General features: G+C 43.6%; 3 protein-coding genes, 1 long non-coding RNA gene and 1 pseudogene across 7 annotated transcripts in view; 4 read left to right on the top strand and 1 right to left on the bottom strand.

Annotated features, from left to right (window-relative positions):
* LOC139564397 (uncharacterized) overlaps positions 1–27,895 on the top strand; it is a 418,006-nt gene that overhangs the window by 273,272 nt on the left and 116,839 nt on the right. The gene's annotated exons all lie outside the window — the stretch shown is intronic.
* LOC139564062 (phospholipase A2 inhibitor beta-like) lies at positions 597–4,279 on the top strand (annotated as a pseudogene).
* Positions 4,878–6,140, top strand: LOC139564500 (toll-like receptor 13). The gene has a single exon (XM_071384074.1). The coding sequence runs from the start codon at positions 4,925–4,927 to the stop codon at positions 5,990–5,992; it is 1,068 nt and encodes a 355-aa protein (XP_071240175.1). The 5' UTR covers positions 4,878–4,924; the 3' UTR covers positions 5,993–6,140.
* prr19 (proline rich 19) lies at positions 8,207–11,305 on the bottom strand. Its single transcript, XM_071383427.1, has 3 exons — positions 9,748–11,305; positions 9,315–9,472; positions 8,207–9,039 (listed from the first exon to the last, which is right to left on the bottom strand). Exons 1-3 carry the CDS (start codon positions 11,171–11,173, stop codon positions 8,350–8,352), a joined length of 2,274 nt encoding a protein of 757 aa, XP_071239528.1. The 5' UTR covers positions 11,174–11,305; the 3' UTR covers positions 8,207–8,349.
* On the top strand, positions 11,548–16,267 carry LOC139564173 (platelet-activating factor acetylhydrolase IB subunit alpha1-like). 4 transcript variants are annotated; one of them, XM_071383429.1, is made up of 6 exons: positions 11,548–11,687; positions 13,058–13,150; positions 13,322–13,411; positions 13,606–13,722; positions 13,921–14,043; positions 14,816–16,267. In XM_071383429.1, the coding sequence occupies exons 1-6, from the start codon at positions 11,676–11,678 to the stop codon at positions 15,074–15,076; spliced, it is 696 nt and encodes a 231-aa protein (XP_071239530.1). In that variant the 5' UTR covers positions 11,548–11,675; the 3' UTR covers positions 15,077–16,267. The 4 variants fall into 4 exon arrangements, with proteins under 4 accessions (XP_071239530.1, XP_071239532.1, XP_071239531.1 ...); XM_071383431.1 differs by lacking the exon at positions 11,548–11,687 and adding an exon at positions 12,124–12,222; XM_071383430.1 differs by lacking the exon at positions 11,548–11,687 and adding an exon at positions 12,497–12,599.

The following is a 27,895-nucleotide window of genomic DNA, read 5'->3' as shown; positions in this document are numbered from 1 at the left end:
TAGCCCAAGGTCAGGCAAAAGAGAACAATAAGGGGGTACGGAAAAACAGATAACCCGCGATGGGCCAAACCAAAATATACAAAACTTTTACAATCACGTGTATGTACAATATTGATATAAAAAAGTGTTTGTACACCAAAAAATAACATTAGCTATGCAGCTGTAAGGACATTTTTAAAAACACACTGAATTATTATTATTATTATCAAATTGTTGACATCCCCTCTTGACCTGGCCTATTTGAATTGGTCCTTGTGTGCAACTTGTTGCATAATCTAGGGGAACAACATCACACTGCTACACACACCTGAGTGGCAGAAGTAAACTCAGCAAAAAAAGAAACGTCCATTTTTCAGGACCCTGTCTTTCAAAGATAATTCGTAAAAAAATCAAAATAACTTCACAGATCTTCATTGTAAAGGTTTTAAACACTGTTTTCCATGCTTGTTCAATGAACCATAAACAATTAATGAACATGCACCTGTGGAACGGTCGTTAAGACAGCTTACAGACGGTAGGCAATTAAGGTCACAATTATGAAAACTTAAGACACTAAAGAGGCCTTTCTACTGACTCTGAAAAACACCAAAAGAAAGATGCTCAGGGTCCCTGCTCATCTGCGTGAACGTGCCTTGGGCATGCAGCAAGGAGGCATGATGACTGCAGATGTGGCCACGGCAATTAATTGCAATGTCCGTACTGTGAGATGCCTAAGACCGCGCAACAGGGAGACAGGACGGACAGCTGATCATCCTCTCAGTGGCAGACCACGTGTAGCAACACCTGCACAGGATCGGTACATCCGAACATCACACCTGCGGGACAGGTACAGGATGGCAACAACAACTGCCCGAGTTACACCAGGAACGCACAATCCCTCCATCAGTACTGACTGTCTGCAATAGGCTGAGAGAGGGTGGACTGAGGGCTTGTAGGCCTGTTGTAAGGCAAGTCCTCACCAGACATCACCGGCAACAACGTCGCCTATGGGCACAAACCCACCGTCGCTGGACCAGACAGGACTGGCAAAAAGTGCTCTTTACTGACGAGTCGCGGTTTTGTCTCACCAGGGGTGATGGTCGGATTCGTGTTAATCGTCGAAGGAATGAGCGTTACACCGAGGCCTGTACTCTGGAGCGGGATCGATTTGGAGGTGGAGGGTCCGTCATGGTCTGGGGCGGTGTGTCACAGCATCATCGGACTGAGCTTGTTGTCATTGCAGGCAATCTCAACGCTGTGCGTTACAGGGAAGACATCCTCCTCCTGTGGTACCCTTCCTGCAGGCTCATCCTGACATGACCATCCAGCTTGACAATGCAACCACCCATACTGCTCGTTCTGTGCGTGATTTCCAGCGAAGATCCCGGATCTCAATCCCATTGAGCACGTCTGGGGCCTGTTGGATCGGAGGGTGAGGGCTAGGGCCATTCCCCCCAGAAATGTCCAGGAACTTGCAGGTGCCTTGGTGGAAGAGTGGGGTAACATCTCACAGCAAGAACTGTCAAATCTGGTGCTTTCCATGAGGAGGAGATGCACTGCAGTATTTAATGCATTCGGTGGCCACACCAGATACTGACTGTTACTTTTGATTTTGACCGCTCTTTGTACAGGGACACATTATTCCATTTATGTTAGTCACATGTCTGTGGAACTTGTTCAGTTTATGTCTCAGTTGTTGAATCTTGTTATGTTCATACAAATATTTACACGTTAAGTTTGCTGAAAATAAATGCAATTGACAGTGAGAGGACGTTTCTGTTTTTGCTGAGTTTACAACTCATTTGAAGAAACAAAAATAACACATTTATTTTCCCACTGCAAACACTTCCTGGAATCTAAAGTGATGGCAATGTGCTTTTAAAGGACAAGATTCTCCTTGGATAGAGTTCAGACTAGATGTAGAACATTACTCACCTTTTCCCAGTGGTGGGCCGTCAGGGCCTGCAAGGCCTTCTCTGCTGGCCTAAACATCATCAGAATATAATTTTTTTTTTAAATATATTTTCCCACAAATATGTATTTTTTTTATTTATTTTTATTTCACCTTTATTTAACCAGGTAGGCTAGTTGAGAACAAGTTCTCATTTGCAACTGCGACCTGGCCAAGATAAAGCATAGCAGTGTGAACAGACAACACAGAGTTACACATGGAGTAAACAATAAACAAGTCAATAACATGGTAGAAAAAAAGAGAATCTATATACAATGTGTGCAAAAGGCATGAGGTAGGCAATAAATCGAATAATTACAATTTAGCAGATTAACACTGGAGTGATAAATCATCAGATGATCATGTGCAAGAAGAGATACTGGTGTGCAAAAGAGCAGAAAAGTAAATAAATAAAAGCAGTATGGGGGGTGAGGTAGGTAAATTGGGTGGGTAGTTTACAGATGGACTATGTACAGCTGCAGCGATCGGTTAGCTGCTCGGATAGCAGATTTTTAAAGTTGTTGAGGGAGATAAAAGTCTCCAACTTCAGAGATTTTTGCAATTCGTTCCAGTCGCAGGCAGCAGAGAACTGGAAGGAAAGGCGTCCAAATGAGGTTTTGGCTTTAGGGATGATCAGTGAGATACACCTGCTGGAGCGCGTGTTGCGGGTGGGTGTAGCCATCGTGACCAGTGAACTGAGATAAGGCGGCACTTTACCTAGCATAGCCTTGTAGATGACCTGGAGCCAGTGGGTCTGACGACGAACATGTAGCGAGGGCCAGCCGACTAGGGCATACAGGTCGCAGTGGTGGGTCGTATAAGGTGCTTTAGTAACAAAACAAGCTGGCTCCAGTGTTACACAGGAGCCAGCTAGCAGGCGTAGTGCGTGCACGTCTTTTGATTGGATTACCAATATTGAGAGGCAGGTCCTATGGGAAGGTCTATGCAGATCTAGGAAACTGAATTTGATAAACAAATTAATTTGCGTACTACTAAGCTGTTTTTTCAACCCACAATGGCGGAAGGAGGAGAAGATATCGATTTGGTCGAGGATATAATTATAACGCCATTCTCAAGACGAACTTTTCAAGAAAAGTTAGACATTGTAAGGAGAGGTCGCCCGACGCCACAAAGCCTGTCACAGGCGGGAAAGCCACTTTCAAAGTTTCAACTACGAGCGCTGTCAATGGCTCACAGGCTCCGAGAAGCACTGCAAACTGTACTGCTGGGAATGCCTATTATTTGCAAGTGATCGATTTGGTGTTTGGAGCCACACTGGCTTTGTAAACTTGAGTTGTCTAACCAAGGCAGCAACGAGACACCAAAGTACGGCTGGGCACTTACAAGCAATTGTGCTTTTGAAAACTTTTGGGGACACCGGAGTGGATCTACAGTTCAAAGAACAAGCGCGCAGGGCAACGGAGCTGCACAATGAAAAGGTGAAGGGAAATATTGAAAAGACTCATTGATTGTGTCATGTTTTTGGGTAAACACTGTTTACCCAAAAATGTCAATTTGTCAATTTCAAGGTGACGCAACGCCTGGTTATACTGCGTTTCTGTCTAAATGTATAGTGTCTAGAGCCATGGCATCATAATGATGGTAATAAGAGGTGGATTAATTCGGGTGGGACTGTGTAGTACCTCACTGAAGGCCCAGGCCCCAGGCCCACGGCACGCCACTGCCTTTTCCCTTTCCTGCTGTACACCTTCAGAAAACATGGCAGGCTAAAAAATAAAACATTGGTATCAGTAGTAATTGTCCTTCACATTGCCCAAATCACAGTTGGCTATAGCTTCAGGAATTGCACTGAGGACCCAACCTCAAACCACACAAAATGTATTTGCATACATCACCAGGCAAATAGGTGACCTGCCACCCTATGCCACAACAATTATAATATCCATAAGCCTGATAAAGCCTTTGTTCACCTTCCTAACCTCAGGACACTTCAGACTGACAATAACCAGCTGGAGACCATAGACAACCAGGCATTCCAAAATCTGAGCCAACTGAAGAGCCTAAACATGTCACTAAATAATAACTCACTGATTATGCTCCCTCCACTTATTTTCTCCCCGCACTACAATCATATTACGGCAGAACTACCTGAACAACTTCTCTGTGGAGGCAGAATCTGTGACTCACTTACAGAAGCTGACAAAACTAGACCTGTGCAATAACTATCTAACATCTCTCCATCATTCTAACCATACAGACCTACCAGAGTCCCTCACCACCCTCTATCTCTGTAAAAACAAACTGGTCATTTTATTATGTGAATGGGGCTTCCTCAGCCATATAATATCAAATCAAATGTATTTATATAGCCCTTCTTACATCAGCTGATATCTCAAAGTGCTGTACAGAAACCCAGCCTAAAACCCCAAACAATGCAGGTGTAGAAGCACGGATCTCTCCTACAATGACCAGCTCCCTTCAAGGGCTTTCCAAGGTGTGGACTTGCGGAAGCTAAACTACATGTGTTTGCGTTCAACCAATGTCACAGTGCCAGAACTTTTGAATGTCAGAAATGTTAGAGCTGGAAACATAGACTTCTCTGGTATGAGGTTGAAGACTGACAATCTGCTCATGGAGTTATGCAGCCTTTTGAGTAAAAAGGTCACATTTTTAAAAAGCTGCGTCTGGAAACCAATGGGATATCGTCATTGCGGAAGAACACACTTTCCAACTGTCCACCAATCCGAGGTTTATTGGACCTTTTCTTCAACAAGTTGAGGAAGGTAAGATGCCTCCAGGATCAAATCAAGAACTTCACAGCAGAGAAAAAGCACCTCACCTCCCTAATGTCCTGCAACAGACAGAACCTCTTTCCCAAATCAAACAGATCTGAGCTACCGTTACAATCGCATACTCAATGTCAAATCTTTTGCTTTCCACCACACACCAAATGCGAAGACCCTACAACTCGCAGCAGACACTTTTGACAATCTGACCGACTCTCCTCTCCTCGGACAACTCCTGTGCCGGGTGATGCAGCTGCAGCCGGGCGTCTTCAAAAACCTGCGGAAGTTGAACAAGCTCAGTGCAAGGAACATGGGCATCCAGTCCTTCTCAAAGGAGGTTTTCGGGAATCTGGCAGAGCTGCAGATCTTGCTTCTCAACCAAAACGTAATGCAATCCTTAGATGTGAATGTGCTGGAGGCTCTCCCTAAACTGCGCTACCTGGACCTGCGCAACATTCCTCTTAGTTGCACCTGCATCAACAGTGACCTGCAGAACTGGACGTTGACTAACCAGAGAGTCCAGTTAGTCTTACTATACAGTTTACAGTGCCAAGATAAAAAACTCCAAAAAAGCTTCTACAACTTTGACACCAATGTTTGGTACCTGGACCTGGGAGAGTACCTTTTTGCCACCACAACCACTGTGTTTTTACTGCTGACTATAATCCCACTTCTCTACACCAAGCTGTATTGGAAACTGAAGTATAGCTATTATGTGTTCCGCTCCTGGTTCGGCCAACACTGCCACAGGCTGAGGGAGAAAGAGGAGCACTGCAAATACGATGCTTTCATCTCCTATAACTCGGCGGACGAGCCCTGGGTACTTGACCAGCTACTTCCCAACTTGCAGGGCAAAGGAGCCTCTTTCAGGCTGTGCCTGCACCACCGTGACTTTGAGCTGGGCCACAACATCGTGGACAACATAGTCTCCGCCGTGTACAGCAGCCGCAAGGCCATCTGCGTGGTTAGTAGGCACTTCCTGTGCAGCGAGTGGTGCTCCCTGGAGATCCAGCTGGCCAGCTACAGGCTCTTCCATGAGCTCCGGGATGTGCTCCTGCTCATCTTCCTGGAACCCATCCCTGAAAGGCAGCTGTCGGCTTACCGCCGTATGAGAAAGGTCATGTTGAAGAAGACCTACCTGCAGTGGCCGGGGTCAGACTGCACAGACCCGGTCAAGGCTCAGGAACTGTTTTGGAACCATCTGAGGGGGGCACTGAGGAGCGGGAGCAGCAGGTTTGAAGAGGAGGATGAGGGGAGGGAGGAATACTTCAATCAGCCACCGACGGATGATGATAACTATTACTTAATGCCTTAAGGAAAGGGTTATAGGACACATTTTGCCCTAGCAGCAGTCTGATTGCTGGATATTAAACAAAGGGCAATGTAGTAAAAGTACAGAAATTATGCACACACACAGACACATACAAAGACAGAGAGAGGAACTGAATCCCTTGTAAATGTGCCCTCCGTGCCATGATTTCTACTTGCTTGAAATCCAGCATCGTCTATGCTTTGATTGAGTGCTATAATAAGCTTCATTCATTTGGGGGGGGGGGGGGGGGCTTTTGTAACTTGCTCATGAAAAAAAAAAACGAATTTAATCTTGTTCTGTACTAAATAATATTGTAATATTGTTTGTACATTTAAAAGATGCAAAGGAAAATGGAAATAAGATGATCAGACATACCCTGACAAATCATGTAGCAAAGTTAATTTTAATATTCTTTAAGTATACATCTTGTTCGTAAATATCACTGTCTCAAATCAGCAATACACCGACAGATGAAACCTATTACTTAATGATAGGGTTAGAAGACACGCTTTGCCTGTTTCCAGGATATTAAACAAAGTTCAATGTAGTAAAAGAACACATAGAAACAGAGAGAGGAACTGAATCTCTTATAAAAGTGCCCTCCGTGCGATGACTCTGTCCGGTACCCTCTGTATATAGCCTTGCTATTGTTATTTTACTGCTGCTCTTTAATTATTTTTTACTTTTATTTTAAATGTTTTTTTCTTCTTAAAACTGCATTGTTGGGTAAGGGCTTGTAAATAAACATTTCACTGTAAGGTTAGAGGACACGCTTTGCCCTGGCAGCAGCCTGTTTCCAGGATATTAAACAAAGTTCAATGTAGTAAAAGTACTGAAATTATGCACACCTGTTGTATTCGGCGCATGTGACAAATAAAATTGTATTTGATGTTCTACTTTCTTGAAATCCAGCATTGTTTATGCTTTGATTGACTACTATAAGCTAAAGCCATCATTTGTTTGCTTTCGTAATTTGCTCTCATGGAAAAAACGAATTTAATCCTGTTGTGATCAGTACTTAATAATATTGTAATGCTGTATGTACATTTAAAAGATGCAAAATGGAAATGGTAAATAAGATGATCAGACGTACCTTGACAAATCATGTTGCAAAGTGAATTTAAATATTCTATAAGTATACTTCCTGTTGTAAAATATCACTGTCTCAATCAGTAGTACACAAACTAAAACAAGTAAATTAATGATCTATTATTAGATTTTAATATAAGATACAGTGAGTGACTATGTACAGTATTTTACTCACAGGTTCATTTTATTCAGTCCATCTTACAGGGGAGCTTCATCAGCGTGTCTTCTAACCCTATCATTAAGTAATAGGTTTCATCTGTCGGTGTATTGCTGATTTGAGACAGTGATATTTACGAACAAGATGTATACTTAAAGAATATTAAAATTAACTTTGCTACATGATTTGTCAGGGTATGTCTGATCATCTTATTTCCATTTTCCTTTGCATCTTTTAAATGTACAAACAATATTACAATATTATTTAGTACAGAACAAGATTAAATTCGTTTTTTTTTCTCCCATGAGCAAGTTACAAAAGCCCCCCCCCCCCCCCCCCAATGAATGAAGCTTATTATAGCACTCAATCAAAGCACTCAATTGTATACTCCTCGTGTCCTCGCTCCTTCTCAAAACCAATTGGAGAAAAAGGTCAGAGGGAAGGGACCTCTGGCTTTCTCATCCAATGGGTTTTGAGAAGGAGACAAGGCGAGGAATATGCAATTGGGATCTACCCATGGACAGCAGACAATCCTCTGCATAATGCATTCATGCTGATTCATGTCTTTGATAATCTGTGCTAAAGCATTCTGCTTGTCAAAAATAATAAAGTATACTTTATGTAGGCCCACTGGCCACAAAAAAAACATGGATATTTTGTACTGCCATAGTTGACTTGTCCACTGTAGCTGTCTGTAAACAACATACTGCATAAGTTCTGTAATGCATTTTCTCTTACAGTGGTTCTGTATGTTTTTGCATGCACATGTTTCAATTAGAAGTATTCATGCAATAAAAAATACATTCTGCTGCTGTTACCTTTCTACAGCAAATTGTGTTTTTACTGTCCAGGCTGTAAGTAGTTTTAGAGTACGTGAAATGTATGAAAGAACATATTTTAAAAATAGTAATGTTTTCTCACACATTTAACTTATATCTGTAATAATACAAACAACATTTCCTGGATGGCACTTTGTCGTTTTGCCCATCATATGATGGTATTCAATAACAATAAATAAATCAAGTCAGTTGTAATTGTAAACAATTAGACCTGATGGTATGCATTTGGAAAATACTCAACAACATAGCATTGTGCATGTCTACTACACAGAGGATCAGTACAGTCTCATCCGGGGGAAAGACCAGCATTCAGGGCTGGGGAAAGCAGGTAGGGACACAGGGGGCAGAGGAGGGGACAGGCCACTCTCCAGCATGTGGGAGGGGGGATAGTAGGCCATGTCAGGAAGGTGGGACCTGGAGATTACAGGGCTGGTTGGGGGGCGGCGGTTGAAGCGATAGAAAGGGTGGAGCTGATGACTTTCTAGTGGATAGTGGGTAGGAGCAGAAAAGGATGAGGAAGAACCACCAAAATGGCTTCTTTCAATGTCGTATGGATCTTGCTGCTGTGGCAAGTGTCTGTCTCTGTGTCCCTCTGGTGGCCCTGTGGGATACTGCAGGAAACACTGCATACTCCTCTCATGATAGAAAGGCCCACTGCTCCTCTCTCTCACTGTTTCTGTCTGGTTTAGAAAACTCAAATCTGGGTCATACCTCCAGTTCTCAAAGTGATCCACCCTGGTTGACTCTCTCATGCTTCCCCTGTCGAATACGTCATCCCAGGGCTGAGGCAGACCGGATTGAGCTGCCCAAGGTGAGGCAGCAGGGGGGTCAAAGACGTGGTGGCGAGAGGGGGAACCAGAGGGCTGGAGGTCCATGAGGAAGTGCGAGGAGGAAGCGGGCCTAAGTAGTTCTCCGATCAGTTCCCCAACCTGCTCCACACTGGGGTTGGGGTTCCATGCAGCAGCCTAAAGAGAAGCAAGTGTGGCAGCAATTGGTTTGTTATCATACAGTATAACTAAGTATTGTAAAGAAGACTGTCATTTAGAACATTCTGTGACAATTTCACTAACAAAATGTACTGTAGCATTATAGTAGCACGTTCTATTGCAAATTTGTTTAGGAAATCCTATCACAAGAAACCTACAATTACCAATTATATATTAGATGTAAATTCACAATTTTTATTTACTATTACGCTATATGGCTGATGATGACTGAGTTCAATGTCTTATGCTCGTACCGTGTCCAGGCTGTTCTGCGACCCAATGAGGGGCTGAGGAGGGGTCATTCTGTTGGGGCATAGCTGCTTCCTCCTCCTCCTCTTGTTGGGGGCTGACCTCTGGGAGTCCAGGCACGGATGTTCCACCATGCTGTCTCCAAAACCACTATCCAATGGAGCTGTGATAGGAAGACATAGTTGAAAAATCATTCAACTTAACTACACCACTGAAGATATTTTCAAAGTCCCCACTGTGGTGTACAATACTATCGATATCCAAATGCAGTTAGGCTACAATAAAACATTTGACAAATAATACAGATAGGCCAACATTTCAATCAATATGATCTGATTAGTTACAGTATGATTATATGATCAAGAGTACAGAGGATTCCATTTCTTATTGCGGTCCTCAACCCAACACTCACAACCACAAGCACATTATATACCGTACCTGCAGGCCAGCCTCCATATGCATCTATGCCGGCCAGGTTTGTGCTCTGCCCCAGGCCGGCCCTGGTTGTGGTGGGTCCTGTACCGAAGCTGAGACGTCGCTGCACGTTGAGTAGGTTCTCCTGCAGCTGGAGCCCGTGCCTCTCCCGTAGGGCCTGCAGCAGCACCTCCCTACTTTCCGCAACCAGGTTTCTCCTGCGGAGCAGTGGCAGCTGCAGAGACCTGCACAGACGCGCAGCTACCACACTGACAGGGTTGGTGACAGTTTGCTGCATCTGATTGTCTGAGCTCTCACTGCTTCCACCTCTTGCTGGGAAGGAAGACACTGTGATGTTTGGACTAGGCCTGAATGGCTGTGTGTGTGGGAGAATAGGTCCATGGTTTTTGGGGGTCTGCTCCATGGTAAGGACAACAGGCTTAACCTCAGCCCTTGCGTCAGGTGGTCTCTCATTTTCATTCTTTCCACTGGGTGACAACAGTGTTTCACAGACTACAGGCCTGGGCCCCTTGCTCTTGTTTCGTACCACACGTGAGGGACTCTCTGTGGATGATAGGGTAACTATGCCGCCCTCTGATGATGTCAGACCGCTGTGATGTGTCTGTCCTGGTGTGATACCAGACTCCTGGCTTTTAGAGTGACTGGCTACATTCTTCTCCAGACAAACCTGAATAGATGTGAATTTTCTTCTGAAATCCTCTTGTGTATCCCCATGAGAACACTTAAAAAGTCTGCTTTCTGAATTAGACCTATACTCATCACGCTTGTTGGCCTTAGTACTACTCTTTGCTACTACTCTTTCTACTCTCCCTTTATCTGGATCCTCCTCAACATGGTCAGGAACAGCAACTTCACCCACATCTGAATCAGGCCCAGGAGAGGAGAAAGGAAGGGAAGATGAGGGTGGAAGGGGAGGACGAGTAGCAGTAGATTTGCCTCGCCCCCCGCGCTGCCCAAGCTTCTCCAACTTCCTCTGCTCACTCAGCAGGCGCTCAATGTCGATGGACTTCACCTCATGGTTGAACAGGCCATGGTGGCCGATGAGACGGTTGTTTGTGATGATGCTGGGCTCTTGCCCAGCGGGGAAGACGCGGGCTAATGGGGCATCTCTCCGTGGAGGAGGGCGAGAGCTGCTTTGGCAGCAACCATGACAGTGGTCCTTCTCTTTGCTGCTTTGGTGCTGGTGGGATCTGCTATTAGATCCTCCTCTGCTTACCTGGCTCCTCTGCTTGCGTGTTTTCAGTCGTTTAGTCTTGTTCGTCTGGCTGTTTTGTGCTTCTGTGTTCTTGGTATAGCTTGAAGAGCAGCAGTGTGGAGTGGATCTGTTGGTTGGGCTACAGGTTTTATCTGTAGACTTGAAGTGCTTGCTAAAAACATGCAGGACATTCTGCTTCTCTGTTAAGGCTCTGCCATGTAGATGGCTCATCATGAGGTGGAATGCTAGGTGCACAGAAAAGACTGAATAATAAAATTAAAATAAAGATGGCTGTTGGGTCACATGCAGAAGTATTATTTGAAACAGAACACTTTTGATCATTAACACAAATTAATGAAACATGGAACAATAGCTAACGTTGTCAGAAAAATAACTCCATCTAGCAAACCTAGTAGCTAGATATGGCCAACATTATCAAGCTAGCAAGACAAAACAGTTCACAATAACAAAAAGTATTCAATCAGCACACATGAACAAAATAATGTTGTTGATTAGCTAGCGAGTTTACGTTAGCTAACGTTAGTAAACAGCAGTCACTCACCAGCAATTATTTTTTTCTGGATAAATTAGGCACACGTGCAGGAAATCAAGGCGAAATTTAAAAAATACAAGAAAGATACCCTGATACAGTGTTGCATGTACCAGTGATATTATGTAACGTAAACTAGCAAGATACAGAAAACGTGTAATCTACAATTTCGCAAACTATCCAAAAATGGAAGTTGAGGTAAACACATTATAGTTTTGAAAATGTTTGGTTGCCCAGCAACGTTCCGTACTAGCCGCCAATATCACATTGAAAAGGTGACGTGCTAATCAATGTAGCTGCGCGTGTTTGTGTAGGGTATATTGAACAATATCACCAAACTGAGTAAACAGCACATTTAATTTGCATAATTTCCTCATGTGGCACATGCAGTTTTAGCTGGCTGGTGCGAACTAACTGTAATATACAGAGTAACGTAATAGATAACTAAACTTTCCTAAACAATCTTTCCATTTACGTCACGTTCAATGAAACAACCATAGACGTTTGTGAAATTTGCGAGACGTAAAACGAACATGATTTGATTAATGACATGATGCGGGAGAGTTCGGCGATAATCGCAGTCTTTTGTAAAGTTATATGTTTGAATGAAGAAGTTGAGAAGCTCTCATGGTCTGTCAGTTAGTTGGTCCCGTGTATCTCAGTTGGTAGCGCATAGCGCTTACAACGCCAAGGTTGTTGGTTCGATTCCCAGGGGGGGGAAAAGTATGAAAATGTAAGCACTCTATTGCTCTGGATAATAGCGTCTGCTAAATGACTAAAATGTCAAATTTGCGCGACGGCGGCGCGCCTTTCCCTAGTGAACAAACACTGGACGATTCCAAAACTAGAAATGAGGAGGTAGGCTACAGTTTATCCGCAACTATAATTCCCTTTGGTAGTCACTTTGATAGCCTTAATTTAGTGAAAATACGTGTTTTTATGAAAGTATTCATACACATTACTACTTGTATGCGTATACATATCACTAGACTGGGGGGAAAAAACAATATTTTACCGAAGTAGCTCACCTATGAGTGGTCAATGGTACATTCTATAGTGACTTGAAATTTTACTTTCAGGAACTATCAGGCAGCCCGAACCACAATTACGGTATTGTAAAACGCTAATACCTGTTAGCTATTCAGCAACCTCCCCTATTAATATGAAAAAGTCTGTACGTTGATGCACCACATTGCCAATGCATCATTGGTTCGTAGCACTTTTTGCTAACCTTATGATTAGCTAGCTAGCTACTGTATAGCTAGCTGACTAGTCCTGTAGCCTGGCTTGACATATGACTAACGAATCCTCGTGTTTTTGGTGTATTTGTGCTAAAGTATTAGTTACTGCAGTCGTTATTATTAATAGGCCCCATAATATGTGCCAGTGCACGCCCATTTGTGAATAGGGTTACACATTTCACTAGGAATTGTTTTGCACTACTCTACTGTAGTGACAAAGCTAGCTACCCGTTGTTAGTTGCTTTTTGATTCACACACAGTAAGCATCCAACCATCTGCTCAAATCTACCAAGCCTTGATTTTCACTTGGTTTCTTTCTGACACTAGACAGACAAAGTGATGAGCTCAGGAGACTCCAACCCCGCTGCCACACCCACTCCTTGTGTGGACATCCAGGGAGATGGCCGATGGATGTCTTTGGTGTGTATCCTGCTGCCATTTCAGAATAACAGTAACATATTGTCAATATCCTCTCGTGTCCTGATTCAGAGGGGTTGAGTTAAATGCGGAAGACACATTTCGGTTGAATGCATTCAGTTGTGCAACTGACTAGGTATCCCCTTTCCCTTTCCTCTCTCCTTCTGTCTACAGCATAACCACTTTGTGTCTAACAGCAAGGACAAGGAACCAGATGTCCTGTTTGTAGGAGACTCTCTTGTCCAGCTCTTGCACCAGTTTGAGGTAATCTCTCTATCCCGACAGCTGTAATGGGACTACGAACATTGGTATCATTTGTTGGTTCGGACTTTAGCTAACATAATTTGCCACATTTTAATATTTTCTGATTACAAGTCTTGTCATTTCAGAAGAAGACATGTTAGCTGCTAGGTTATGCAAGTTGACATACTGGTATTGTGTTCATTTGTTTTTGTCAGGTGTGGCGAGAGCTGTTCTCCCCTCTCCATGCTCTCAACTTTGGGGTGGGTGGTGACGAAACACAGCATGTCTTGTGGAGATTGAGCAATGGAGAGTTGGCCCACATCAGCCCAAAGGTATGTATATACACAGGCAACACGTTAGTACATTACATTAGAGTTGATCATACACTATACACTGCACAGACCCATGGTCCCAAGCCTGTTCCTGTGCCAAAAATCACTTTCAGTATCAATCATTGAAAATGCTTTTAAATGAAGTGGTATGAATGAAACTGCCCACCAAGTTGATGTTTGTGCCTCTGCCTCCACCAGGTTGTGGTGCTGTGGGTGGGCACCCATAATCACGGTCACACTGCAGAACAGATCTGTGGAGGCATTATGGCCATAGTCCAACTCATCAAGGACAAGCTGCCGAAGGCTTACACTCTCGTACTGGTGGGTTTTTCTTCTTCTTTTCTACCACATGTGACTTAAACCATTGTAATGGGAAATGTTTGATTAATCATTTTCCTGTATGTGATTCACTGTTACTAAGTACTGATATTCCTTCCTTTGACCTGTTTAACTGCCAGAATCAAATGTCTGCCAGTGTTGAATGTTATGGTTAAAGTTTGCTGCCAGACTTTGCAGAGGACACTCTGATAATGTATCTGTGACACTGTGTAGCAGCTGATGTTGTGACTTCCTACAAGCCTCTCGGGCTGGTGTTTACTCAACACTCGGTGCTGTGGGATTAATACATAAGTGCCCTCTCAGAGAAGCCCGTTAGACATTTCTCTTGGCTTCTGCTCTGGAGATGTTCTCCCTGAATTCTTGTAATAAACTGAAATAATTTAAATTAATGTGATTGACTGCGCTCCCTTTTGTTCACTTGGAAAATCCCCTTCACAACCATTAACCTTTATGATAACCCAAACCTAAATTATGAACTGCATACTTTATGGACTCCATTATCATTGCTAACTATATTGGCACGTTTGTCCTTTCTAGCATGGCAACAATGTGACTAACATGCACAGGAGGTTGGTGGGACCTTAATTGGGGAGAATGGGCTTGTGGTAATGTCTGGCGCTGAATCAGTGGAATGGTGTCAAACACATGGTTTCCATGTGTTTGATGCCATTCCATTTGCTCTATTCCGAACGTTATTATGAACCGTTCTCCCCTCAGCAGCCTCCTGTGCTATCATGTATGTTTCCAACCACAGGGAGTGCTACCCAGGGGTAAGATGCCCAACCCCCTGCGGGACAGGAACGCCCAGGTCAACAAGCTGGTCAAGGAGGCCGTGTCCTCTCTCCCCCATGCCTCCCTCCTCAACGTGGACCCTGGCTTTGTGCACTCGGATGGCAGCATCTCCCACCAGGACCTGTATGACTTCCTCCACCTCACCCCTCAGGGCTACCAGGCTGTGTGCCAGCCGCTACACGCCCACCTCAAGGGCCTGCTGGAGAAACAGGCTGAAAACTGAAGACCAACTGATGGAGAACTGATGGCCAATGACCCAATGACCCCCTCACTACATCAGAGGTAAAAACCCTGGTACTGGAGAGCCACGAGTACAGGCTTTTAGCACATTCACTGCTTTTAGGACACTTTTTAGTATTTAAGTACAGACATTTGTTCCAACCCATGATTCAAATAATGATCTAGTCCTTGATTAGTTGAATCACATTGAATGTTTTGAATGCTGGGCTGGAAGAAAAGCCTGAACTTAAAAGGCTTTCCAGAACCAGGGTTCGTAACCACTGCACAACTCTATTCTGTGGGACCGTACTGTAACTTACCACCAAAATGGCTGAGTAGAGGACCGCTAAGCACTAATAGGATCAAACATCTGTGTTAGTAGTCAGGTTTGACCACTTATCACCATTTGAGATTTGATTGAGCTGATTTGAGAGATTGTCCTTCTCTTCAGTTTCATTCTGTATTATGGATATGGTGCACAATATGTCAGGATCTGTCTTTTCTGGCTGATAGATACTTTATAAGAGCTTCCCCACAGAAGGGTTAGGAGAATCAGAAAACCTACCATACTAAAGGTTTGTTTTGTTTCCTCTCAAAATATCAACATTTCCTGTCTTTTTCTCCTCACTTTGAAAACATCTACAGTCCTATTGATCTGATTGGTTACTAATAATATCATTTAAAATCCCTCAAATTGTGTCCCATATGTGTTTAGACACGGCGACCATTTACGGTGACGATGCAAGAAGGCATCACTTGGCCAGTATGCTCCACTGTTAAAGCATTACTTGTTTCCGGTATCTGTTTACCACCGTTGCTTTTTGTTACTTGTGAAGATTTAGGCTAAATATGTCTTATTTTGGCTGCACAAATATGGAGAATGAAGGGGAAATGTATGGTGTATTTGGAGTGAATGATGAGGGCATTTCAAAGTAGCGCTGAGACTGGTGGGTATTTAGCTTGGATATGACATGATACTGAGTCAGTGTGTATGGATGTGTTGTAGCTAGCTTATACTTGTCTTGCACTCTTTATTCAAAGGCAGTCACCCCACAAGACCCAAGACTCCCTATAAAAGGCTGCATAGACTGTTAGGACTATATATGCAGTATATACAAACTGCCTCTATTTTGAATGTTGATTGTGGAAAATATGTGATGTCAAAATGCAATGCATTAAAACCAATGAAAGCTTACAGTATGCATGGACATTGCTTCTTTGATGGCTCTGCAAAGAAAAGTTTTTAAACCAAAATAATGACCTTTAGCTGTAGCTTGTCAAAATATCCAGTTTGTGTGTTCCAGTGTGTGTTTGATTGCTTAATGTACTCAAACTAATGGGTGCAGTGAGAGTACACATGGAACACAACAATGGAGAGATGTATTGGGATGACCAAACAGTTTTATACCTGCATGTGATGTTGTGAGCACATCCAAGATACTGTACCTGTATGTGTTGAGTTATGCCTGAGCAGAGAACCACAAGAGAGCTGTCTAGTGACACACAGTACTGTGATGAGACGTTGGACCCACTCCTTTGTATGGTTAGTTGGCAGTGTCAGTTGTCGAGAAGTGTTTGTTTACTAGTTCCACCTTACAGCTTCTAACATGCCCGGAAATGGAAGCTCAAGAGACCAAGTGTAAATATCTGTTTTTAAGTTGGTCTTCAGAGATATCATCGACATGGGGATGAATGATCCAGCCAATCCAGCGTAGCGGTGTGGAGTCCAATACCATGACTGATTAATGGAATCCATCAAGCGCCATATATATACGGGTATATACGGGTTCGCTGTATCACTGCGCAGGGTAAAACAGAGAACTCTGGAATGTGCGCAAACAACAGTTATTATACTATGACAGCCATCCGTTGGCCTATCACAGTAGAGGCTGAGCGTGGTTTAAACTTTGCTCAGCCTATCGCTGGCACTCAGACTTGTCCCAGTCCCTTGTTGCTCGCAGGTGTCCGCATCTGGTCTTTGGGTAGATTAGATCTGTCTTGTTCCGCTACCCAGATGCTACACTCAAACAGTTCCTTATATGGTATTGTCCAGTGTTCTACCCTCCCTGGTTGGCCTGGAGATATGCACCCCTCCCCTCTCCAGATTGACCACAGCTTTTGTAGCAAGTCACTCTGTTGCTCAGTCTTTACACACACACATCTGCATTGTTTGTGTGTGTGTGTGTAACAAAACAATATTCATCTTCATACAATATGGTAGCAGGCTATAGTGCATAAACATAAATCCTAACACCTATCAGATCAATGATGCTTTTATTTCCTCATTGCTTTGCGAGAGGAATATTTGATCATTGTCTTAATGTTTGCCAAGGAAACACAATCACAGTGTCTGGCTGACAGTTTCAAGTGGCCTTCAAGTCTTCAGGTGACCATTCTATTTAATGAACGTTATTTGTTAGTTTGTTCTGAAAGAAAGTATATTTATTGAACATAAGCCATGAAGGCAGAAGAGTGTTTTGCCATCACAGGTCAGTATCATGAAGAACTCTCATCCACCTGTCAGGCTGACTTCACTCATGTGTCACTCGGTGTTCCAAGATGGTTTAGCAGTTCAGACGTCATTTTGTCCTCGTATTGTCGTGTCCTGTATATATATATTTACACCTTTCTTCGCATATATTTTATATATTTTATTATCCAAGAACTCAACTACAAAAGCTTTCCTGCAACCCGCCTCACCAATTACAAAAAAAAAAAGTATTATTTACCTCAAATCTGAAAATCCACAGTGGAAGCTAGCCAGAGGCTAATCAGAAGCTAGCCAGAAAGCTAACCAGAAGCCAGCCGGAAGCTAGCCAGAAGCTAATCTGAAGCTGCCCAGAAGTTAGCCGGTTTGCTGGCTAGCGTTGGTGTTTCAGCTGCCCACGTTTTGTGGTCATCAGCTATTCCTTTAGCTCGATAATCTACCGGCACTTTTGTGCAACGCGACTCGGACCGGAGCATACCGGGCCTTTTTTTCTCAGTGTCCCCGGATTTCAGCCGCAGGCTCTGGACATTTGCACCTTGATTTCGCAGCTTGCTAGCTGCAAACCGTGTGACTATTGGCTTACGTCGATCCCGGAGCAAACTTAAATTATTCCGGAGCTAGCCAGCTGAGGAGTTCCATCAGCCATTCCTGGGCTACAGTCACCTATCCGGACCCGTTTTTTTTTTGCTGCAGATGCGGAGCCCCACCGGGCCTTCACGACTGACTGCCAACGTTATCTGCCCGAGGGAGTTATCCAACTGGCACCTCCGTCGCGACGGAGCTCATCTGGGGCCCGCTAATCGTTAGCTGTCTTATCGGCTGCTATCTGAATAAGTATATTGGACAATTTTTTTTCTTGGGTCACTATATCTATTTTGCCAATTGGATTGATCCCCTCTACCACACGGAACCCCACTAATCTACCGACGGAAACGCACGAGGTGTCTAAAAATAGACCGCCATCCTATGCTATCTTGCTACCGATAGCCATCTACCGGCCAGCTGTCTGGATCGCCGTGACCCCAACCAACCTCTACTCACTGGACCCTTATTGATCACTCGATTAAGCATGCCTCTCCTTAATGTACACTGCTCAAAAAAATAAAGGGAACACTTAAACAACACAATGTAACTCCAAGTCAATCACACTTCTATGAAATCAAACTGTCCACTTAGGAAGCAACACTGATTGACAATAAATTTCACATGCTGTTGTGCAAATGGAATAGACAAAAGGTGGAAATTATAGGCAATTAGCAAGACACCCCCAAAAAAGGAGTGATTCTGCAGGTGGTGACCACAGACCACTTCTCAGTTCCTATGCTTCCTGGCTGATGTTTTGGTCACTTTTGAATGCTGGCGGTGCTCTCACTCCAGTGGTAGCATGAGACGGAGTCTACAACCCACACAAGTGGCTCAGGTAGTGCAGTTCATCCAGGATGGCACATCAATGCGAGCTGTGGCAAAAAGGTTTGCTGTGTCTGTCAGCGTAGTGTCCAGAGCATGGAGGCGCTACCAGGAGACAGGCCAGTACATCAGGAGACGTGGAGGAGGCCGTAGGAGGGCAACAACCCAGCAGCAGGACCGCTACCTCCGCCTTTGTGCAAGGAGGTGCACTGCCAGAGCCCTGCAAAATGACCTCCAGCAGGCCACAAATGTGCTAGTGAGGGAGATAAGAGATAAAGAGATAAGAGATAAAACACCATTCCAGTGTTTTTATTTTTTATTTTTTACTTGCTATATTGTATTTACTTCGCCACCATGGCCTTTTTATATTTTTATTTATTTATATATATATTTTGTTTGCCTTTCACCTCCCTTACCTCACTTGCTCACATTGTATATAGACTTATTTTTCACTGTATTATTGACTATGTTTGTTTTACTCCATGTGTAACCATGTGTTGTTGTATGTGTCGAACTGCTTTGCTTTATCTTGGCTAGGTCGCAATTGTAAATGAGAACGTGTTCTCAATTTGCCTACCTGGTTAAATAAAGGTGAAATAAAAATAAAATAAAATAAATAAACTCATCAATAACACTGAGGTGTTGTTTTGGCCAACGTCCACTTTTTCCAAAACGCTTGGCGGATATAACAGAATCCACAAGGCAGGTGTAGGTAGGGGCACATGCTTCATAGAACATGGCCCATTTTATCTCAGATTGAGACGCACGTCTATATAAAGGGCTGAAGTAACTGCAGAGTTTAGTTGTTCATTCAGTAGTAGCTGCAGAGGTGTGTTTGCACATTCACAAGGATATTGTGGCCAGAGGAATGGGAATAAAGATGCTTTTGCTGTTCTGTGTATTGGCATTCACTGGCCAAGGGCAAGGTAATGTATTGAACATTCTGTTTGATTTACTGTTGAATGTATTTGGCTTTATAATGTACAGTGAGTTATAGCAGGTTACACTTATTACAGCTGCTACTGGTGTGCATCATATGAGGTGTCTGTGAAAGAACTACATTTAGCTCTTAACTCATATGGAGACTGATAGACATCTGCATTTGATTGTTTCTTTCTGATGTTTTGAGCGTTTCATGAAGCGTTGCAGACAGAGAGATCCATCTTATAGTAGTTGCATACAGACATCCATCATACAGAAATATCCATCATACAGACACGTCCATCATACAGAAATATCCGCCGTACAGACATATAGGATAGATGGCGCCGGAAGAAATGGAAGCCGTTTTACGGGTGACCAACCAATTGTGGTATTATGTGTTTTTTTTTCACGTTATTTGTAACTTATTTTGTACATAATGGTTCTACCACAGTATCTTATGGCAAAAAAAGCTTTTGGATATCAGGACAGCGACCACTCATCTCGGATTATACAAAGATTTTTTCTTCAACAAGCAGGACGCACAGGATGTACTTCAGACACCTAACAAGGCCGAAATCCCCTTCATTGGCAAGAGAAAGAGACGCAGGTATAGAGGACACAGAGCGGAGTGCCTCGAAAGGATCCACCGACGGCGAGTGGGAAATCTGCCCTTACCATGAATATCACTTGCCAGCGTACAATCATTGGACAATAAATTAGACGAGGTACGATCACGAATTTCCAACCAACGGGACATCAAAAACGAATATCTTATGTTTCATCGAATCGTGTCTGAATGACGACATGGAAAACATTCAGCTAATGGGATATATACGCTGCACATGCTAGACAGAACAACACACTCCGGTAAGACGAGGGGGGGCGGTCTGTGTATATTTGGAAACAACAGCTGGTGCACAAAATCTAAGGAAGTCTAGATTTTAATCGCCTGAAGTAGAGTATCTCTTGATAAGCTGTAGACCACTCTATTTACCTAGAGAGTTTTCATAAATTTTTGTCGTGGCTGTTTATTTACCACCACAGACTGACGCTTGCACTAAGACCGCACTGAGTCAGCTGTATAAGCAAACAGGAAACCGCTCAACCAGAGGCTGGGGCAACCAGATGGAAAAAAATTCTAGATTACCATTACTCCACACACAGAGACGTGTACAAAGCTCTCCCTCGCCCTCCATTTGGCAAATCTGACCATAATTCTATCCTTCTGATTCCTGCTTACAAGCAAAAATTAAAGCAGGAAGCACCAGTGACTCGGTGTATAAAAAAGTGGTCAGATGAAGCAGATGCTAAACTACAGGACTGTTTTACTAGCACAGACTGGAATATGTTCCAGGATTCTTCAGATGGCATTGAGGAGTACACCACATCAGTCACTGGCTTTAACAATAAGTGCATCGAGGACGTCGTCCCCACAGTGACTGTACGTACATACCTCAACCAGAAGCCATGGATTACAGGCAACATTCACACTGAGCTAAAGGTTAGAGCTGCCGCTTTCAAGGTGCGGGACTCTAACACGGAAGCTTATAAGAAATCCTGCTATGCCCTCAGACGAACCAAACAGTCAAAGCACCAATACAGAACTAAGATTGAGTTGTACTACATCAGCTCAGATGCTTGTCGGATGTGGCAGAGCCTGCAAACTATTACAGATTACAAAGGGAAGCACAGCCACGAGCTGCCCAGTGACACGAGCCTACCAGACAAGCTAAATCACTTCTATGCTTGCTTCGAGGCAAGCAACACTGAGGCATGCATGAGAGCATCAGCTGTTCCGGACGACTGTGTGATCACGCTCTCCGTAGCCGACATGAGTAAGACCTTTAAACAGGTCAACATTCCCAAGGCCGCTGGGCCAGACGGATTACGAGGACGTGTGCTCCGGGCATGTGCTGACCAACTGGCAGGTGTCTTCACTGACATTTTCAACATGTCCCTGATTGAGTCTGTAATACCAACATGCTTCAAGCAGACCACCATAGTCCCTGTGCCCAAGAGCACTAAGGTAACCTGCCTAAATGACTACAGACCCGTAGCACTCACGTCCATAGCCATGAAGTGCTTTGAAAGGCTGGTAATGGCTCACATTAACACCATTATCACAGAAACGCTAGACCCACTCCAATTTGCATACCGCTCAAACAGATCCAAAGATGATGAAATCTCTATTGCACTCCACACTGCCCTTTCCCACCAGGACAAAAGGAACACCTACGTGAGAATGCTATTCACTGACTACAGCTCAGCGTTCAACACCATAGTGCCCTCAAAGCTCATCCCTAAGCTAAGGATCCTGGGACTAAACACCTCCCTCTGCAACTAGATCCTGGATTTCCTGACGGGCCGCACCCAGGTGGTGAGGGTAGGTAGCAACACATCTGCCACGCTGATCCTCAACATTGGAGCCCCTCAGGGGTGCATGCTCAGTCCCCATCTCTACTCCCTGTTCACCCACGACTGCATAGTTGGGCACAACTCCAACTCAATCATCAAGTTTGCAGATGACACAACAGTAGTAGGCTTGATTACCAACAACGACGAGACAGCCTACAGGGAGGAGGTTAGGGCTCTGGGAGTGTGGTGCCAGGAAAATAACTTCTCACTCAACATCAACAAAACAAAGGAGATGATCGTGCACTTCAGGAAACAGCAGAGGGAGCACCCCTCAAATCGACTTTACCACGGTAGAGAAGGTGAAAAGTTTCAAGATCCTCGGCGTACATATCATTGACAAACTGAAATGGTCCACCCACACAGACAGTGTGGTTCTGAGGAAGGCGCAACAGCGCCTCTTCAACCTCAGGAGGCTGAAGAAATTTGGATTGTCACCTAAAACCCTCACAAACTTTTACAGATGCACAATTGAGAGCATCCTGTCGGACTGTATCACTAACTGTTACCGCAACTGCACCGCCCACAACCGCAGGGCTCTCCAGAGGGTGGTGCGGTCTGCACAACGCATCATCAGTGGCAAACTACCTGCCCTCCAGGACACCTACACTACCTGTCAGGAAGGCCAAAAAGATCATCAAGGACAGCAACCACCCGAGCCACTGCCTGTTCACCCCGCTATCATCCAGAAGGCGAGGTCAGTACAAGTGCATCAAAGCTGGGACCGAGAGACTGAAAAACAGCTTCTTACTTAAGGCCATCAGACTGTTAAATAGCCATCACTAGCACAGAGGCTGCTGCCTATATACACAGACTTGAAATCACTGGCCACTTTAATAAATGTAACACTAGTCACTTTAATAGTTTACATATCTTGCATTACTCATCTCATATGTGTATACTGTATTCTAAGCTATTCTACTGTATCTTAGTCTATGCCGCGCTGACATTGCTCGTCCATATATTTATATATTCTTAATTCCATCCCTTTACTTAGATTTGTGTGTATTGGGTATATGTTGTGAAATTGTTAGATATTACTTGTTACCTATTACTGCACTGTCGGAGCTACCCACACCCTGTTTTGCCCGAGTACCTTTTTCCCACTGTATTTTTTGTTGACACACAGGGGTGTTTTCATGTTGAAGACCCACAGGGCCTTCAGGATATTACTTGTCTAATCTAACTAATCTAATAGTGAGCTAGGTTGATGTCTCTGATTCACCTATCACAGTGAGGGTGGAGGTGGCTGTGAGCTGAGGGCTGGTGCTCTGGACCACATAGACCCCTGAGTCGACCACTGTGATGGAGGTCAGGGTCAGAGTCCCCGTGCTGATGAGGCCCTGCTGTTGTGGCTCGGAAACACAGCCTGCTGGCCTCCTGACCAGGTCAGGATCTGAGCGTCCCCCACAGCCCAGCTGCTGCTCTGCAACTGAGTGACCAGAGACAGCGTCAAGGTCACCGTGTTGCCCCCACAGCCCGGGTTCTCATATGGAAGCACCTTCTCAGTGCTGGAGCTCAGCACACCTGGAGAAGAGTGGAAAGATGGGTCTTTAGCATCCAGTGGTCAACAATCCTGGTCCTGGAACACAACAGGGTGTACCCACTTTTGTTTCTCTTCCAGCTAAACAGTTGCTGATTAAGACATACATTAGTTGAATTCACAGTTTTAGTTGTTTTTGAAGTGATATTATCACAATCAAATATGAACTTGAGGTCACTAGTCTTTAACATGCAATATTTTGGGGACATTTGTTAGAGCCTACCTGGTAAATACAACTTTGTAATTTATTAGGAAATTATATAATACAAATACAATAAACAGGTACTCAATCAAAAAAAGTTTTCACAAACTATCTAGTCTAAAAATGTATCCCCTTTAGTACAAGTTGTAATGACTAAATTCACATTTTGCTTTCAATGTCTCTATTTTACACTAATTTCTCTGTGAATTCACAGTATATGAAACTGAAACGTATCTCCCTGAGTTACTTGTATTATTGAAAAATAAGACATGTTACCTTGTATCAAAGCCAGTAGAAGAACATGTGGGACTCTTCCTCTTGTCTCCCCCATTGTGTTTAGGTGGTCTATGAGTGCTCCTACACATTTATATTAGTATATATCTTTATATGCCAGTGTCCATCATATAGTACTTGTTCTTGCAAACTACAACAGAGGTCTAATATTTAGTCGTTTTTTTCCCTGCAAACATTTTCCTTGGTGGCATTGTGTGAATGACCAATTAGGGTAATCTGATTGACAAATGATGACAGAGAATATGTGTGATCTCTGAGTTGCCTATCCCCCTTCATCCCTCCTGTCTGTCTCCTTCACACTTTGATACAGTAGGTAGCCTTATTGTGGCAATGGCATTGTAGTAAAGAATCATTACAAATATTTTCACCGATCAATTAGACACAAAATATATATATAAATAGGATTACTTCTATACTATTTAATTCTGTGTAGTTTAAGTCTATATGTTCTGACGACAGCTTTACTGGTTAGGAACAGGGCTACAGTCTCTTACAAAACATCATGACAACAATGTGTTAAATGTTTATAATGTAGTCAGCAAGTACAGAATAGAATGGTACATCAAGTATCATATACAGTGGGGCAAAAAAGTATTTAGTCAGCCACCAATTGTGCAAGTTCTCCCACTTAAAAAGATGAGAGAGGCCTGTAATTTTCATCATAGGTACACTTCAACTATGACAGACAAAATGAGAAAAAAAATCCAGAAAATCACATTGTAGGATTTTTAATGAATTTATTTGTGGTGGAAAATAAGTATTTGGTCAATAACAAAAGTTTCTCAATACTTTGTTATATACCCTTTGTTGGCAATGACAGAGGTCAAACGTTTTCTGTAAGTCTTCACAAGGTTTTCACACACTGTTGCTGGTATTTTGGCCCATTCCTCCATGCAGATCTCCTCTAGAGCAGTGATGTTTTGGGGCTGTTGCTGGGCAACACGGACTTTCAACTCCCTCCAAAGATTTTCTATGGGGTTGAGATCTGGAGACTGGCTAGGCCACTCCAGGACCTTGAAATGCTTCTTACGAAGCCACTCCTTCGTTGCCCGGGCGGTGTGTTTGGGACATGGCCCCATTCATTCTTTCCTTTACACGGATCAGTCGTCCTGGTCCCTTTGCAGAAAAACAGCCCCAAAGCATGATGTTTCCACCCCCATGCTTCACAGTAGGTATGGTGTTCTTTGGATGCAACTCAGCATTCTTTGTCCTCCAAACACGACGAGTTGAGTTTTTACCAAAAAGTTCTAATTTGGTTTCATCTGACATTCTCCCAATCTTCTTCTGGATCATCCAAATGCTCTCTAGCAAACTTCAGACGGGCCTGGACATGTACTGGCTTAAGCAGGGGGACACGTCTGGCACTGCAGGATTTGAGTCCCTGGCGGCGTAGTGTGTTACTGATGGTAGGCTTTGTTACTTTGGTCCCATCTCTCTGCAGGTCATTCACTAGGTCCCCCCGTGTGGTTCTGGGATTTTTGCTCACCGTTCTTGTGATCATTTTGACCCCACAGGGTGAGATCTTGCGTGGAGCCCCAGATCGAGGGAGATTATCAGTGGTTTTGTATGTCTTCCATTTCCTAATAATTGCTCCCACAGTTGATTTCTTCAAACCAAGCTGCTTACCTATTGCAGATTCAGTCTTCCCAGCCTGGTGCAGGTCTACAATTTTGTTTCTGGTGTCCTTTGACAGCTCTTTGGTCTTGGCCATAGTGGAGTTTGGAGTGTGACTGTTTGAGGTTGTGGACAGGTGTCTTTTATACTGATAACAAGTTCAAACAGGTGCCATTAATACAGGTAACGAGTGGAGGACAGAGGAGCCTCTTAAAGAAGAAGTTACAGGTCTGTGAGAGCCAGAAATCTTGCTTGTTTGTAGGTGACCAAATACTTATTTTCCACCATAATTTGCAAATAAATTCATTAATAATCCTACAATGTGATTTTCTGATATTTTTTTCTCATTTTGTCTTTCATAGTTGAAGTGTACCTATGATGAAAATTACAGGCCTCTCTCATCTTTTTAAGTGAGGGAACTTGCACAATTGGTGGGTGACTAAATACTTTTTTGCCCCACTGTATATCGTGTCTGTGATATTGTAACGTAATACTTTAGCATTGACATTCCCATTTCACAATTTCCCAAATATTGAGAAATCTCCCTCTGTTATTCCTGGCAGTGTTTGTGTAACAAGGCAAAAACATATTCCCTTCACATCTCCCAGGTCAACACCTGTAGAATTGTGTAATCTGTGGGGACAGGTCCCTATCAGGGAACACTTGAGCACAGCTATGTGTCTATGCCAGATCAGGTTTGATTGATGAACAGTGGAGGATAATGTGTTTTTTTGTAACCTTTATTTAACCAGGCAAGTCAGTTAAGAACAAATTCTTATTTACAATGACGGCCTACCCGACCAAACCCGGACGACGCTGGGCCAATTGTGCACCACCCTATGGGACTCCCAATCACGGCCGGATGTAATAGAGCCTGGATTCGAACCAGGGACTTTAGTGACACCTCTTGCACTGAGATTCAGTGCCATAGACCTCTGCCTGTTGTTATCTAACTGTCCAACCGAGGAGCATGAATAGAGGAGAAAACTGGTCATGCGAAAGACATTCAGCTATTCTATGAAACCAACATAAGTACCCACATGCTGTATTACAAAGCTCTCAGGTTGAGGGTAAGAGGTCATTTTAATCAACATAAAGCCCTGAGGGAGAGAACAGGCACCATATGATAACACCATCACACCATGAGAGCTGAGTTGAACAGTGGGACATTGTACTAATCTCTATTCAGAGCCTAAATGTGCTTCCTGCTCGTGTAACAAGTGTTGTATTTCATGTCATATAATTAAATCTGAACAGTTCCCATGCCTGATATTAGTGTACATTCCTTTTGTTGGTGTCTGTGCCCTTTTTAATGTCGCACACTTCCTTATCCTTCTGTGTTCCCCCTCATAAACATCCCCTGCCCCCTTACCTCTTCCCTGTCTACACTGTCTACTCTACACTGTCATGGAAGAGGAAGGTTACAGTGAAATTATCTCATGGAAATCATAACCAAACCTTCTTAATATGGAGTTAAACCCCCTCGACCTCTGAATGCTCTGCTATGAAAAGTCAACTGTTGAGTGTGAAAAAGCAAACAGCATTGCAGTTCATGACACACTCTTAGCACCTACTACCATGCCCCGTTCAAAGGCACTTAAATGTTTTGTCTTGCCCATTCACCCTCTGAATGGCACACATACACAATCCATGTCTCAGTTGTCTCAAGGCTTAAAAATCCTTATTTAACCTTTCTCCTCTCCTTCATCTACACTGATTGAAGTGGATTTAACAAGTGACATCAATGAGGGTTCATAGCTTCCAACTGGATTCACCTAGTCCGTCAATGTCATGGAAGGAGCAGGTGTTCCTACTGTTTTGTAAACAAATGCTGTGCTGCCCATATACAGTACACTAACTCCTCTGTAAAGTATAAATTAACAAGGAAAGAGGACATGAATACACATGCTAGCCCAATGACGCCAGATTTTTTAAATTA

Source organism: Salvelinus alpinus, chromosome 35, assembly GCF_045679555.1.
Source record: "Salvelinus alpinus chromosome 35, SLU_Salpinus.1, whole genome shotgun sequence".
In the NCBI taxonomy this organism is placed as follows: Eukaryota; Metazoa; Chordata; class Actinopteri; order Salmoniformes; family Salmonidae; genus Salvelinus; species Salvelinus alpinus.
This window is presented reverse-complemented; position numbering and strand designations above follow the sequence as displayed.